The 17,920-nt window shown below is 34.2% G+C and overlaps 1 protein-coding gene across 1 annotated transcript in view; it reads right to left on the reverse strand.

Moving 5' to 3' along the window:
- Nucleotides 1-1,792: 1,792 nt before the first annotated feature.
- The window catches only part of LOC121863808, a 36,836-nt gene continuing 20,708 nt past the window's right edge, over nucleotides 1,793-17,920 (reverse strand). The window contains exons 10-11 of the mRNA XM_042362653.1: nucleotides 13,703-13,852; nucleotides 1,793-12,172 (exon numbers count right to left, since the gene is read on the reverse strand). Coding sequence (XP_042218587.1) covers nucleotides 12,132-12,172; nucleotides 13,703-13,852 — 191 coding nt within the window. The 3' untranslated portion in view covers nucleotides 1,793-12,131. The remainder of the gene's footprint in view (nucleotides 12,173-13,702; nucleotides 13,853-17,920) is intronic.

Here is a 17,920-nt window from a genome sequence, read left to right on the forward strand (position 1 = left end):
CGCCCATCGGTGAGTACCAATACAAACGTAGTAGTTGTATATGTATGCATTATTTTCTATAGAAATGGCAATGAGTTTCTGTATATCTAATGTATTTCATGGGGCAAAGGGCGGCTCAGGAACGTAACTCCCGTATTTTATCTATCTCTTATGGGGAAAATTGATCCGCTTAACGTTGTTTCGTACAACGTCACATTTTTAGGAACGTAACCCCGACATTAAGCAAGGACTTACTGTACTGTATTTTATTTAATAATTGAAGATAATCATGCAGAATAACAGACTGTACAGTATATTTGGGTGTTGGTAAGTGCCAGTTTTATCACAAGTAGTGAGTAGGTTGTGTTTACTTATTGACTTAATTTACTCAATTTATTTTACCATGAAATTTATAACTTTTATAAATTCTTTGTATGATTTGTCTTAGCTTGCATTTGATACTGTTCTGGCAGTGTGTTTAATGTGAACACATAGTCATCTTGGGTTGTTTTAACCCTTTGGCTGCAGGAGTTTACCCTAAGCTAAATAAAATTATCTGGCGGTAGCCAGAATAAAATGGCGAGTGCGGGAAACTTAGCAAAAGGGTTAAATAGGATCACATTTTACTTGCAAATGTATCTCTTTCGTAATGAGAGTGATTACCGGTGCTGTGCCGTAATGCAGTAGTTTAATTTTTCAGAGTTATTGTATCCCCATCCCATACCACTTATCACTATCTTAGACAAGCAAGTGTGGATGTTAGATTACTGAGATCATATTTTTTATCAGACCCAATATACAGTGATCCCTCGGTTAACGAGCGCCTCAGTTAACGAAATCTCGGTTAATGAATTACCTTCCATAAGATTCTAACTTCGGTTAACGAGCATTCCCTCGATTAACGAATTCCTTACGAATTTTTCCCAACATGTTTTCGCCTGCATTTGGCTGCCCACCAGCTGTAGTATTAGTCCGCCAATACAGTAATCAGTTCTAGGGCTTAAATTCCTTACTATTTTAGTAAATATCAAGAAGTTTGTACTATTCAATTATTTTAAAAGTCTTATATTAAATTATTTAGTCATTTTAACAATTATTTAACATAATTTAAGTACAGGGAAACTATTTTTTAGCACGCCAAACAGCCTGTCAACACACCATACAGGCGTCAGTCTCTGTGTCTTTTCAGTGGAGGTAACATCTTGCTTCATACTCTCTTCAACATAAATGCTTTGTTTCTGTGTTTCCAGTCAAATTATTGGTTATTTTGAAATTTATTTTACATATTGACAATATATAATGCAGTGCAGTGTTGATTTAAAGAAAATAATCTTGAATTACACCAAGTGAACTAAAATTTTATGGGTGAAATGGCACCATGGGGTGACTTCTCTTCCACCCCAATGCCTTCTCTTCTCCCTTCTCCTTCACCCCCATTCTAATTCCCATCATCATCATCCAGGAGCCTTCTACATACACACCTCAAAGTAAGTGTACTTTACTACCTTTTTTGTTGACTTTAAGCAATTTCCGGTGAGCTGGAACCAATTACCCAAAAACCCATTGAAACAATGGTTTCGGTTAACGAGCAACCTTCTAGAACGGATTGTGCTCGTTAACCGAGGGACCACTGTATATGTCATCATGCATTGTTCTTTTCTCATGTTCCTGCCTATTTCACTCAGTTACAAATAACTATTAAAACTTATTTATACCATGATCATTCATACTGCCTCTTTCCAATCTTATATTACTACATATTTAACCTTTCTCTCGTATATTTTCAGTTTACAGGGATACAAAAAAAACACTCTTCCAACCACTCTCTTTAATCCAAGCTGCTTATCACAGTTGAAAAATCAGTACCAAGCTGTAAGTAAGCTATCTGGAAAATGTATAGCTTGCCTATGGAAAAGTACAGTACTCTTATGTTTTAGGCACAAGAAAAAAAATTACAAGCTTAAAAATTTTTACTGTACATTAATATAATTTTCCTGATTAAATGAAATATGATGAAACTTTGTACAAAACAATGATGCAAAATGAAACACTGAAATGCTTTCCCAATACAACACTAATGGTCCATCTACAATTTATCAATCAACTGGGTGAGAACATTAGGGTAGGTACTAGAATCTGATGAACAGTATTTATCACTGCTAGGGAGGCTGGACCTAAGAAAATTACAACTGTGCCTTGATATGCGACTAACAAAATCTCAAATTTACCCAATTTTAGCATCAATAAAAATAAGAAGTAACCGAATCAAGAGTTATCATAAAAAAATAATGTTTACTGATGAACTATAGCACAAAAACTACAAATTTAGCAAGTTTATTCACATAGCGTAGGCCAGAAAAATGCTCCTTTGGGTTCTCTGTAAACCTACAATAACTATTTTCAAGTACTGTACAGTACTGTATTGTATTATATGGATCAATTCCCATTAGAATAGATGGATTTTTGTAAAGTGAATGTGATTAAAATAAAACCAAGATCTGAGTGGAACCTAGAGAAGATTTTGATATTTACCCAACATTTAAAACAATGATGTTATTTACAAGGAACAAGAACATGACATTAATTGTACAGTTATAGTGAAAATTAATACATTCAATAGCAGACTTGATGATAATACGATTCAGTTCAAGAGGTTTTACCAGTTAAAATGCTGTGGCACTTTTGTTTTAGTAGAGCTGTAGCAGAGATGGCTGATACACTTGGACTCTCTTCCTCTATAATGTTTGGGTGTAAAACAAGTTTTTGGTTACTTAAAACTTTAAAAGATTACAAAAATCTGTCCACTTTAAATTCTTATTTTGAATTTACTAATCGTCTAGAATTTTTTTTAAAGATATTACAGGAATTTTATAAACTGATTTCGAGAAATTCAGATGAAAATGAGTCGGTTGCTAAAACTGATTCACAGCCAGTATAGTGGTAAAATACTGATGCACGCTGCTTTGTTGCACTCCAGACCCATCACATGAGTATGTTAAATATATAAATTTTTGGCCCAATATTAATTTGTAACTCAGCTGTTTCAGATCTCAACTAGTTGATGTGCTTTTGGGCTTCGTAATTTGAGTGTTTTTAATTCATTTACATCCTGACTGGGATTACAGTGAAAAGCAAACATTCTTCAGATTGTTACTTGACAAAAAAAATAAGAAAGATACATGGCTATTTTAGTTCTACTACCCAGCTAGTCAGTGTACAGTATTATTATTATTATTATTATTATTATGAACTATCTTCAAAGGATTGAAAAAGATTAATATAACAAATCTCTGAAGGTTATCATTAACCTTTTATGCTATATTTACAACACAGCTCATCTTACTCACAGCTTGAGCTTCAAGAACCTTAAATAGTATAGCAGTAGAATATACTCTACTCCCACATGAATTATATATATTTAACAATTTGATCATTAAGTGAAATATAAAGTGCAGGACCAGGAAAGAGGGGTCACAAAACTGGGGATCCTCAACTTTGTACTTCTGAACACTTCTGACACCCTTGTTGGATAATGAGATAGAAATGGCAGTTTTAGCTTCAATTAAATTATCTGAAGTTTCATAAAGCTATGTATGGGCCTTAAAACTGATGAACTTTAATTAGAATAATCCTTTATCTATTTGGTATTGATATACTGTACTGTAATACATCATTACCATGGCTGAGAAGTGAATCTAAATACAAGTTAAGTGACCCTGATATTTGGCCCGCTCTTCATATATCCTGTTGTAATTTTACACTTGTTTTGCTGACTTGCTGGTTCATTAACTATAATATGCAGCCTTCAGCATTATTCTGTACAATATAAAAAAAATGTATAAAACATCTTGTGCTACATTAATGATCAAAAATTATGTTTCACAGGTACTTCAGTGTTGAAAATGCATGACATACTGTATGTATTTCATTACCGTTTTCAGGTGCATTAACCCAACCTTATCCATTCATCAGATAAACTGTATTTTCACAAAAAGCCTCTGAGAGCTCAAGTTCACTGACCGCAGAGATTTAAGATACAGTATACAGTATATACTCTCATAGCAGTTAATATCTAAAATAAAGTCAGGTAAATAAAGATGGCACAAAGACCTATGGTATATGATTGATCCATGATGACAAATAGATTTAATGGGTGGGATGGAAACACAGGGAAGAGCTAAGTTTCTTTATCACTCTAATGTTTTGGGCTACACAGAACCCATCTGCAGAGAAACTTAGTTCTTTCCTGTGTTTCCCTCCCACCTATCAAATCCACCTATGGTATACTGTAACTGGCATTCCCTTAGCAATGTCTGAAAATAATACAGATTTATTTGTAGTCTCATCATGGTCTATTTCAAAATAAAGTAAGAACTTGGGCTTTTCTTTCTCTCTCTACTGTATTATTGGTTGCCGAGTTAGACTTTGGCATACCTCCACCTTCTCCTCCCAAACAACCTGTAATTATCATGATCAAATTTTCTCTGTACATTGAATCATCTCAACCATATTTGATTTGATATTTAACAATGTGTGTACCCAGGAAGTTGTGATTCCAATTATATCGTAAGTATAAACTCAATGATACTGGCCTTGTTTCAACAATTGACATCATATCAAATATTAATGATTGTTTTTAAAATAGACAAATCACATTATGGCAAAAAGTTTATATACAAAAAATTTCTTCCATAATACACCTACTGCTGTGTATACCTCAAGTAGTGTTTATAAAGCTGTGCCCTAAACATTTGCTGGACAATCACTTTCATTAGGATAATTAATACTTTTACCACTTAAATCAGTTTAAGAGCTGACAACACAAAGGAGCAGTGGTTGATAAGAGCATAATAAAATGTGATTAAGGAAGTAGATGTAACTGATTATAATGCACAATTACAAAGCATTTTAGTCATATCAACTAAAACAGACAATTAATGTCTCGTGTATGCTCCCAATTTTTAGGCAATAATGAAAGAGTGCAGTTATTGTGATATATGAACAGCAGAAATTCTTACATTATTAACCTCATTCAAGAAATATATTCATTATCAAAGAATATGCTGTTTACTTCATGCATAACTCAGAATAAGAAAATAAATATTGATCAGCTGGAAGAGAAATTATTTTTATTTATTGATCTGGATTCAAGTATCTGCACCATCATTGTAGAGATACAGTATTAATCCAACAGAACATACTGGTAATGCATAATCAACTCCGTGTATCTAACAAGTATGATTAAAAGTCAACTGTGATGGATACACTCATCATGGATCTGTATGACACATTACTGTTATCATAGTATTGTATTCATGTTTTGCACTCAGTTTCACTTTAGATAAAAATGCAAATACATTAGTTTATTGGCAGTGTGCGTGTCTGATGAATGTTTCCCAGATAAAATAGAATCATACTGTAGTACTGTAGACACTTGAGTTCATCATTTACTGACCTTGAATAGTTTGTGTTCTACTTGGTTTGACTGTAACTTCTGAAATCATCTTAAAGTAATTGTACCTTGATTGTGACTGCCAAGTAAAGAGCGTATATTCAACATACACTATAAGATTCTTCAAGTTTTGGAAGAGAAAAATTGTCCTCTGATGTGACCTTAACACCAGATAGAGTCTGCCTTCACAATATACATCACAGTACACTATACTGTATAACTACACAAGGCAAACAAATGACAACCTTCTTAATGACTAGAATATAGATAGAATTACCTTTAACTTCTTGTAATTTTGATGCCCAGCCATTAGTTTCTTAAATATCTACATAAAGGAAGTTCTTTTAAAATTATGTTTATCTTAAAATAATTGTAAAGGGTGTTACACTTCATTAACAATATGTAGGTTTTATACTGATGACATTTTATAAATGATGTACATTTAAATATAAGATTTCATACCTGGTTGTCTCTGCTCACATTCATGCATTTTTTTTTTTAACAAATTTCTAACCGCATATACAGTATTAACCCTTAAACCCCGGGTGACGTTCCTGAACATTCTTAATTTTCACAGCTTATTTTGAATGTCCAGGCAGGAGGAAATACTTTGTATGGGATATTTGTGTAATTGGCAACTCAACTAGTGTGCCTTTGTCAAAAGACACGTGCCTCAGGGTCAGTTACCCGCCAGATATTGTGAGAGATGTAAGTCCTTCGACCTCTCTTATGACCCACCTTACTCCTCACACAAAAGTGCAAGCGAAGGCATATGGTTGACAGTAGTGTTGTTCATCAAGAGTTGCTTAATTTAAGTGGCACTGATGTAGTATCAGCGATGGTGCTGCCTACCCTTCCCCAACCCGCCAGCCTTTGAGAACCACGGCGCAAAGATATGATGACTTGGTGCAAGGAGTGTGGAGTTGCCTTGTGCATTCCATGTTACAAAGACTTCTACGGTACATGACCATGAAAACAGTTACAGTGATAAGAAAATAGTGATAAAATTTGTGCTGCCTGAATAATCCTACTGTTCAGTATTTTATAGTTCTTTTGAGAAAATAGAACTATTTTGTCTTTTGTAATAACTCTAAGACAGAAATATGATATAAAAGTGCCTTCAAGTACGAATTGTGTGTTGCAGTTGCGTGTGAACATCACTTCCCGTTCGCTGTGGGCTGTGCGCAGTAGCTTCAATCAAGAAATCTTTCATCACTCCACACTGCTCATCAACACTCCAAACAACTCTCCAACCATGCTACAACGAAAGTTGAATGTAAGTAAATTCTTCTGGCATTTTTCTTATATTGATTAACCCATTTATAAGGTGACAATGGATTTTGAAAAAAAAAAATGTTTTTTACCAAAATATGTCCGTTCAGCGGGTCCTACGACGCCCGGAGTCTAAGGGTTAATTTGATTTCAAAACAGTTAAGCCTGAGTGTATTTTTCCCATGCTATTATTGTATAGCTAAACCTACTTAATGCCCTAATTAACTGTCAGGAGTTACTGATCTACTTGGATGACAACTATCCAAATAAATTCAAAGCACGTGTACGCTTTACAGACAGCCATTTGATTTATCAAAATCTGGACGTAACATGGCACTTACCATCTGGCGGATTCTCAGTTAGCTTTCCAGGGATTATTGTTGCTAATTTTTTTTTATTACAGTATACAATATTTTAAATGTAATACAGCATACCTCTACAAAAACCATTTGTAAAAATTCATTCAATATCAGAGTATATTTTTCTTACATTGACACCTCTACATGACATCAACATTTTCATGTAGATATTCTCTTTCATACTGACCTCATCAATACTTTCATTCCCCATTCAGCATATTCATCATTTATACAGTAAATCGTGGCACAAAGCCAAGTTCTGGAGCATTAGTGTTAAATACTGAAAAGTGTAGTGGGACTTATTATCCTTATTACTACAAGATCATGATTATCTTAACATGACAAAAACATCTTGGTTATCTCCACGTTATATTTCTTACTCACGACCTATGATACCAATACAGATTATGTAAGAAAATATGAAGAGTTTCATGTACAGTAATCAAAAAAATGTGAGGTAATAAAAAATATGCATGGTGTAAAATAAGTACACTACAGTAAAACCTCACTAATTAATTTTTTAATTAATTTGAATTTTTTTTATTGAGGACAATATATTTTCATTGCATCATGCCACTAGTCTGTCAATCAGGTGGTGAACTAATCAGCTGGCATGTGGAATACTGTATGTATTGAATTGTCATTCTAATGGTGCATAAAAATATGTACTCGTCTTGTTATTCAACATTATTTCATCAACTGTACATGTACAAGTTTGTACATAAATACACTATACTTAAATTATTTTTACTGGTGTAAGTTTCCCGGGTGTTTTATTATGTCAAAATTACTGGGATAGGGAGGCCACAGTTGGTCAGGTAAGCTAGACTGTACCTGTACTGGAATTAGTAACATTTATAGTCACTCAGTATAAAAAAACGGTATAGAATTCATCAGGGTTTTTTTTTCAGTTGTACTATATATGAAGAAATATGTTACTGGGCACAGGAATCTACTACTGACCCCCCCCCCCCCCGGGGGGGGTATTAGTTGTACAATAAAATCTTACTTGCCCACATTTTTCTTAATGTTAAAAATAAATCTTCTCAAGTTCACATACCTTTGGGACTGACATATACTGTATATACAACCCTTGTATAAGGACCCAGGGTCCCTTAACCCACATTCTCATGCATATAAAATACTGTGTGATATGAAAAAGGTACTACTGACCCTAAATAACACATTAAATATACATTAAAAGAAATAGGAAACCAAAACTTAAGACCTACCCAGGAGAAGACTGTAGGTTAGACCATGCATGAGTACAGTCAGGCCAAAATCCAAGAAATTAAAATGGTAAATGCATATGAAGTGAAATGGGATCTAGGGAAACTGAATATAGAGGCAATGGTAAATTCTGAACTTAAAACCCCAACCATCTTTGTGGTATTGTTGTACAGATCAGAAGTGTGGACAGTAGACATGATGGTTTGAACTGAAGATAGAAAGGTCAGGGGAAACCAAAGACTAAGACGAATGAATGAAATTAAATGCTGGTTCCCTAGAGAGATACAAACTTTGGAAGGATTACCAGATAACCTGAATACCTTTATCGAGTTGAAGGCCATGGTCCTTATCCCTTAAGACATGAGATGGTACCTTGATTGACTGACTAAAAGAAAGAGTATAAACTAAAATACAACATGCAGTACTGTAGTGTAATCTGTATTCACCATTCCAAGGCCAAACATATTTCCATTATGGGTCATTGTTATTAAAATTTAATCAAATCTTGGTTGTACATATCAGTACACTTATACCTTTCTGGAAGGTGGTGGATGGTGTGATGACTACCAAGAGATAAGTGGAAAATTTCATAATTTCATTTTTCAAATCTCCCAAGGTGAGTTTAGTGTTCTATCATACACATGGCATGTGTATACTGACTGTACTGTATTATGATGGATCTATACAGGAAAGTATTTATTCATCTTGTTATTTTGTTCAGCTGTTGGTAAAAATTTTAGAAGTTTAAGCTCATCAACAATAGTATGTCAGTGATGTGGCTGATGCATCTCAAAAAGTCAGTCATTATTTAGCAACTGAACAGAACAGGTGCATTCTCTGCACTGTCGCTGCACACCAACTGTTATTTTTTGTACAGTACATGTACGTACAAGGGATTTTCTATTACGATACTAATTTTTAAATGTTTTTATGCCCTGTATTAATTGATAACAGATATCTAAATTAATCTCTCTGAAAAAGTTTTATCCACTGGTTTTGTACTGGATCACCTTCGATAGTCTGTCTCATTCCTGTATACTCAAGTATATTTAAAACCTATTGGTCTATAATTTGGGTGGTGATGTGAGTAAAAATGCGTTTTCAGTAGTTTTTAACAGGGAAAGAAACAAGATAATTGTACTTCACAAAGAGTGCTTACTATATTTACCCCTGATTAACTTAAGAAATATTAATGAGGTTTTACTGTATTCACTATAGGAGATGTCATATACAGAGTACACAAACATTGCATTTGTGATCAACTCATTTCTTGTGACACGATAAACATGTTTTTCCAAAAATGATTATGATTAACATCCGAAATCTAGTGCAATCACTTTACTTCTTACTGTTTAATAATAAAAAGATGAAAATTTAATACGTATAAACACTTAAAAAGTCATCGTCATCATCACTAAGTCTCGTTATTTCAAAAATATTTGTTCAAGTACAGTAATGGTATATTCTCAAGACAAAGAGTTCTTAAATATGTAGCAAGATTTATATACTGTAGACTCTGAATCATCTATTACTGATCAGATCTTGTTAGTGCGAGCAGAGAAGCATATCTAGTCAAATTTTAATAGAAACCTGAAGTTGGAGCAATGTGGAAATGCCTTCACATATGTGATTAAAAATATCACACATGTCATTATAAGGAATAGGCTGATGTGAATATGAACATTTAGTAATGGTATTCTTCTACAGCTACCATTACCACATAACACCACTTTAACACACAGTTCTCAGTTTTTTTACCAAAGTAGTCTTCCAAGTTCAAGATCATTCTTTACCTTTCTCAAGCCTTGCTGTATATTCTCCTCTGATCTACATATACATCATCCCTTCTTCAAAAATTACTGTCTCAAGCCATTTATTATCCAATGTGACACACATTTCATTAGGCAAAGAAGACCACTCTTCTAGCAGCCCTGTTACTGGAAGACATCCATAACAAAACTAATGTGGTTTGTAGAAAATACATTGTATTTAAGATGAATGATGATTTTCCATACCACTTACAGAGAACACTGCATATGGAAACTGGAAATCAGATACAAGGGAAAAAACAAAGGATGTGGAGTGTTTGAGTGGGTCTGGAGAAAAACACCGAGAGGTTTAGATGAGAAGAGGATAATGGATGATAGAATTTGAAGAGTAATAGTAGTGTTAAAAAATAAAAAATTAAGTTTTAGTTATGTATAAAACCTAATTTATAATATTTGTTTAACCTATATTTATATGTCAGACAAACAAAATATAGATGCCCCCCCCAAAAAATGGTAAACTTGTACTGTATCATGACTTTACTGAAAAAATATCTATCTTCCCTTCAGTCCCCTTCTTAATATTTATATAATTTCAACTCGCTTGATATTCCTGTTTTCAGTCAACCTTATATCCCCCAACTCCTCCAAGTTCAATATCTCCAGGCTTCCATACCCTCAAACTTTCATATCAACCTCCCACATCCTGAAGTTTCTGTGCCTCCAAACTTTCATGTACTCAAGCTTCCCTCACCCAAAGTTTCCACATCACCAAGCTTTAAAATCTCCAGCTGTCATGCCCCCAGCTTTCATATCCCTGACATTTAGTTCCCAAGCTTTCACAGCCAAAGCTTTTACATCCCAAACTTTCAAATCTCCACATTTTACATGCCAAGCTTTTCACCTCAATTTTTCACATTTCCAGCTTTCACTATCCACAGCTAACTTCCACTGATGATGGCCACTGCTTAAAGGTTAACATTACTTATCTAGATTTAGCCTTCCTATTCATCCTGTTCATTTCATTTAACACCATATACAGTAACACTTTACTCATACACACTTTATAAGTTGTATCCCCAATTAATATCTTAATAGCATATATTTCCTCTTTCAATACATTTGGTGTCGTACAGCTGATAAGGCGAACAAATCAATGGATTATTTGACTGGCTGATCAATCAGGCAGTCAAGACATTCACTGGTATACTTACACAGAGCTAACCCTTCATGGGGAAGGCATGAATGCTTTTAAGACTCTGTCTAAGAGCTTAAATTACTGATGTATGCCACCAACTACTCAGCCTGAAGAGATATATAAAAATACATGTAAAATAAATAATACGGTTCAGGTAACAACACTGAAGTGTAGTGTACAGTAGCGTATTAGAAAATAAATGGCAACAGAGCTATAGATGATCGTTGATGTACAGAAAATTTAGGAATTAAATAAATTTGTGTCAGTAATACAAAGTAAGAAATGAAATGAGTTAACATGAAAATATTTAAGAATAGGATGAGAAAAGGACACCTAAGGAATTATACGTCAGATACAAGGGCTACATGCTTAAGACATTGGTAAACATGACTGGAATGAGCTTGGACATATCATATTTGGTGATGATGATTATCAGGGATGTTGTGTACAATTTACACAGCACAGAGCATACAGCAATATTATCACGGTATAAGGTTCTAGTTTTCTTCATTAGTAACATTGTCTCAAAAGTTTGTACAATATCAATCATATTATCCTTCTTTTCCATATATTGTCTGATTTGTAATGGGCATTGAGCATAAATGGAAAAATAAAGAATTGTCTACTCTTCGTCTGGATGTACTTGATGTCCTGAGATTACTTATGAAACCAAGTTTAGTTTTGTAACTTCGTGATAAAGTACAGTATAAAACTGCTGTTCCAAAATAATAACAATTATCTGTTAAAGACATCCTTGGGTAGTCATTGTATACAGGTGGAGACTTTTCAGATACACCTCACATGAACAGTATTTGAAGTACAAGGTGAGAGATACCACCCACCAAGGCCAGGTCCACAGGTCCACCACACAGGTGCTAGAAGGTGAGAATGGGACCAGTCCGATGATCAAGTATATCTGGAATGTAACAATAAAAAATAATCTTTGAGGTACAGTACACATGAATAATACAAGTACTGTACATATTTATTTATTTTCTTTACTGTTACATACAGTACAAATACAATCCCTCAAACAGAATGTGCAAAAAATATAAAATGAAAATAATTATCATAAGGTCAAAAACATAAAAAGAGAATGAATATTTCTTACATGTGCAGTTGTTAGCTCGCACAGTGGGGGAAACTCTCAGCTGTTCTCTGCCTCGTGTCCCATGTGGAGTGAAACGATTACCAAATGGCAACGCAGTATTTTATTATTACTAGTATTTATTCATCACATTTACACATGACACAGTTTAGCCTGGCAGTCACCAAGCTGGCTCAAGAGATGTGTGTGGCTGCTGCCTCTATACCGTGACTTCATATAAGGGGTAGGGGAGAGAAAGTGCGAATGGCCATAGTTACAGCTCACTGCCTCAATATATACATTCACTTCCACATATACACACACATACTCTTCAATTTTCTTATTTTATAGTTTTATATTATATTTTCTTTATTTAAAGCCACATTAAAGTACTATTGTAATGATGCTCACTTGAAGCACAGAATCTTCATTTTTTCCGACTACTCTCCCAAATTCTTCTCAGTGAGTCGAGCATCGATAAACCGAATATTGACCATTGTTGAATAAGAAAGGGTGTTAAAAATTTCTCTCGCAAAACTGAAATATCATGAAGTGAATTATCATTAAACGAGGGATACCTGTACGTACTAGTCTTGGCTGATTGCCTAAGAGAATTTTGATTTGCCCTTACTAATGTAGGTTATGATTAGTTCTTGGTCATTTGGTTATATAACTTATGACTGTCAGCAGGGAAGCCGGGATAAATCCCCAGCGCCCGGATAAAGGGGGGATATAAATATTAAATATATCTGTAAAGTAGTTAATTGATTTAAATGGAATGCTAAAAATAGGTATGTAGAACAAGTGTTATAGATAGATTTTATTAACCATTCAAGGCCAAAAGGGGGCCCCTAAAAATTTTCTTTCCCTGCAGCCCTGGTTGTATCTGCACCAGTTGCACTGTACCAAAATTAACCACAGGTCAAGAATCCTACTGATCCTATTGTTGATGTCAAAACAGAAACCAATGTGGATGTAGTGTGATAACTCATTTATTCACAGAGGCAAACTAAATACAGTACTACTCATCACAATTGTCAGAACACTGTATATATTGTGTTGAATAAGACTCGTGGTACTGTACCAGGTGCTCATATATTGCTAACTTTGGATTGAATATCATTTTTAAGTTGTCCACATCACTAAGACAGCTCCAGTAAATCTATGCTGCAGAACAGTACTTATTTGTACCAATAATTCTGTATTTAAAGAAATATATTCATCTTGGTTCCTTAGCAATTTGTGTTGATTGTAGTGAGTACCACAAGTTTTAGTACAGGTACATCCAAAAACTAAATCAAATGACTGAAGAACAATAAAAGCAGTACAGTATAGTGTACAGAAAGACACAATAGTTACCTGTGATGATGGTGAACCATGGCAGTGTGACGTAAGTGAGATAGGCATTTAATGGAACAGATTGGGCTCGCCGGGACTCCTTCCAAAAGTGGAATGTCTGAGTGAAGCCTTTTGTTGTCCACAGGGGGTTATATGCTCCATCATCCAGTTCTAAAAAAATTATAAAAACATGCATATAGAGTACAGTATTCATATATTATGTTTCAATTACTGTGAATATTTAAGTTATATCTTTTATTAATATTAAAAATAAATGTAAATCAATTGTTATAACTTGATACAACTTGATATAAATCCACATATCAATACTGTGTAACCATAAAAACTTCAGAAAATAATATAAAAATTACCAAGGTCTGTAAAACATGCTTTGAGAGATTTAATTACAAATTTCAGATTTCTGTTTCATTACATTTTCCTCTGCACTAAACACTTCTTGGTCTGGTATGATCGCTATGGACGTATGTATGTTAAGACAATGATATTTGATATGAAACATGCAGGGGTGATCACTTATTCATATCACACACATAATAGTGGCTTGGTGGTCCAGAAGGATTGTGCCCAGGGCCTCACGCTATGGTGGATAATGTCATTACTATATTAGTACTGTATTTTGAATCAACAATAAAACACCCATAATTCAAAATAATAGGGACTCTAGCCCTTATGAATTATGAGGGACACCTTCTCCCAAGGGAAAAACAAACAAAGCAATGGTACTTTTCTGTTATTTGCTTCAATAATAATTTAAACTTTTTTAAATAATGTACAGTACCAGATTTAGGGTTATGAGACACAATGGCTCAAATACTGAGCAATAATGGAAAAACAAGTGGAAAAAGCTTGTACGGTAGACCGTAGACTGTGATCAACTGTTCAACACGTATACCTGTAGTACTTGTTTACAGTGAGGCAGGCGGTCGCATCCCATGGCAAAATGTGCGTCATAAATATTCGTAAATGTCTCTCATAATTCAAAATTTTACCAAATATTACATATATACAGTATATATACTGTATATTATAATATTTCAAAATGTCTCGTATATCAAAATTTTATCAAATACTGTACCTGTACAGTATGACAAAATTTTTCATATTTTGTAAACGCAAAACATTATGAATTATACATTATTTTTAATTAGTGGAGTATGAATTATAGGGTTTTTACTGTACTCAGCTGGCAAGCTATCAGTCACTGGCACATTTGGTCACTATTGAAGATGAAATTTTCCTCCGTGCACCAAAATGCACATGCTTACTGAAACAACAATACTAACATGATACCGGAGTCTAAATCTAATAACTAGTGTACTGGGCCTATGTCTTTTTATATTTCATTTGGCATCATATATTAAAATTCACATCCCTAAAGTTCCATTATACAGTTCAGTCTCTCCTCGACTTACGACAACCCGGACATACGACGGCCATGGTCGTATAAAATATTTTTCACATTACGTATTTTCGAGTCCCAACGTTAGTGATGGCGCCGTGTAATGACACAATTTTTGTTTGTAACAACCTTCGAAATGGCTGGCAAGCTTAAAAGTGAAAGTTCTCGTGGTGCCGAGAAGAAAGAGACACCCATTTTAGAATTTCTATGTATTATTTACGCCTTTTTGACTTACAACCAATTCGACTTACGACCTGGTCGTCGGGACGGAACCCCGTCGTAAGTCGAGGAGAATATATATATATATATATATATATATATATATATATATATATATATATATATATATATATATATATATATATATATATATATATATATATATATATATATATATATATTCTTACATACAGTTTAGGTACAAGATGTCAAGGATTTAAATGGCAAAGCCCACACCCGCAACATGCACAGAATAAACCCCATTTAAACAGACCAATTGCAGGAAGAGAAATACAAATTTATGGATTTTCTGCAGTATTTCCTGGGGTACTAAATGCAGTACACTCTTCCATTAATAAATCAATTGGTGGGTGGCCACTCTGGTTCAGAGAGAATTCTGGTTACTCACACAATTTTCATGGTTCTAATTATGTAACCCAAAGTCTGAGAAAGATCCAATTTCAATAGGAAATAAAGATTAAACCCTAATCTCAATGTGCCAAAAAGTTGGGGCCTGTTAGGACATAAGGCTCGCTTGACCCAAATCTTAATAACATATTCATATAAATCATATACTGCATCATCAAAATCAATTAAATCCTTGTTGGAAAGGTTAACAAAAAATCCAATAGGATCTCACTTCTTGTAGCCAGCTAGAATCTGGTTCCTCCACATTTCTGGTTCAGTGAAATCCATACTGTATATATTGTACAGTATATAATTTCTCTTTTTTTTTTTTTTTATGTACTGTACAGTACTGGTAGCTGCTTTGTAGGATTCATTCTTTGAGCACTCAGTTGTTTAGTTGTAATTGCTCTGTAAACATGGCCACACCATTTTGACTTGTACTAAAGAATAGCAGTGGCTTGGTGTTTGTGTTTATGTACTGAGGGTTTTAAAGGGGGCTGAAATTCAGATTATCTGGACAATATGTTGATTAAGTTTTGCCAAAGCAGAGTGTGTACAAATGGATTGAAAAAATAAATAAATAAGTATTGCCAATGTAGATCATTCATGGCAGCCATCCACATTGATCACTGATGTCAAATAATGATTAATCAAGTTACAAGACATCCTAAAGAAAGCCACCATTTCCAGCCTGAAAGCATACGGCAGATCATGCAACGGAAACACACCTCCTCCTTCAAGGAAGTTCAGAATTCAGCCATAAGCTGGTATAGCTGTGCAGCAGCTGAACTTTCAGGTCCTTCATCACCCACCATACAGCTCTGACCTTGGAATTCCCAATGATGATGAAGTGACGGGGGCAGTGCATGTGTGGCTTCATACACAGCCACCCCCCTCCCCCCACCCAAAAAAAAATCTGTGGATCGGTAAATAAAACATGTTGGAAATAAAAGCGATTATGTGGGAAAACAAGACTTATCCAATCTTGTAACATGTGAGTGAGATATAGAAATTGTACTCAGTGTGTTTGTATATAATGAACTGTAGTACTGTACTATATACTGTTTGTATGCAGTACAAGGAACAGCATGACTTAAGTTAATAAGAACATCATCTTTATTGTTAACATTTCAGACTACCCAAGGGAAAGAAACACCTAAAGTAGGACCAATAGAATTAAGTAAAGTAATGAAAGAGGAGAAAGTTTAGGTAACGTTTACACACAAAATCTAATACAGTACAGTACTGTAATACACAAAAATGAACATTGTCCATGAAATTAGATGCTAACTTTTGCAGTGCTCTGGATAACATACAGAAGAATATAAAATTACAATACAGTGTTGAAGGGTGGATGTATTGTGCATTACTACAAGAGAAACAGAAAGATGCCCACAAAATAATGATTTTGATTCTGGTACCAATGATGCTAACTAATCCTGGCACTGTGGCACCAAGACCAAAACAACAACAGTATCTACTTCTGTAATGAAGTATGAGCAGTAATTAAATTCGTTATCAAAATATTTTCTAATTAAAAACAAAATTCTGAAGAAGCTGATAAATACCTCTACAAAACTATATTATTAGATAAATGTAAATATCAGTGAATTTACTATTTTATTTCGTACATTTTGATACTGTATCAGTTTTCAATTTATGTAAGATATAAGTGTAAAGTACTGTAATATGAATTCACACAGAACTCCATCCAACCAGGTACTGTACTGTAATCATTTTAAAAGCACCCACTTGTTAATAATTATTTCTAATATACTGTAGTACAGTACTGTAAACACTTGAATTACTATTTTCTCTGTGAATACAGTACTGTACAGTACAGTACTATGGTACTGCAAGAAACTTAAGTGCAGCATAAGAAATATTCCAGTACAGTAAATGGTTTTGCCTCAACTATACGGAAAAAAAATAATGGGAAAAATGTCAAACATTCATGTTTCAACAGACACACTCATACCATACCTACTCCCACCCCCTGTCAATGTACTTATTTACTTAACTATCTATACACTTTTACCCTCCCTAAAAATACGCCCTTTTACCCACCTGTATGTACAGTACAGTACACTTCTGCACCAACCTACCAATATTTTCATCTTTCTTTACTTTATCCGCTTCACTGGTGAGTAGGCAGGTAGTCTTAAATTACTTCAGGGAGTTGCGACACTGCC

This window comes from Homarus americanus, unplaced genomic scaffold, assembly GCF_018991925.1.
Source record: "Homarus americanus isolate GMGI-L3 unplaced genomic scaffold, GMGI_Hamer_2.0 scaffold48354, whole genome shotgun sequence".
Classification (NCBI taxonomy): Eukaryota; Metazoa; Arthropoda; class Malacostraca; order Decapoda; family Nephropidae; genus Homarus; species Homarus americanus.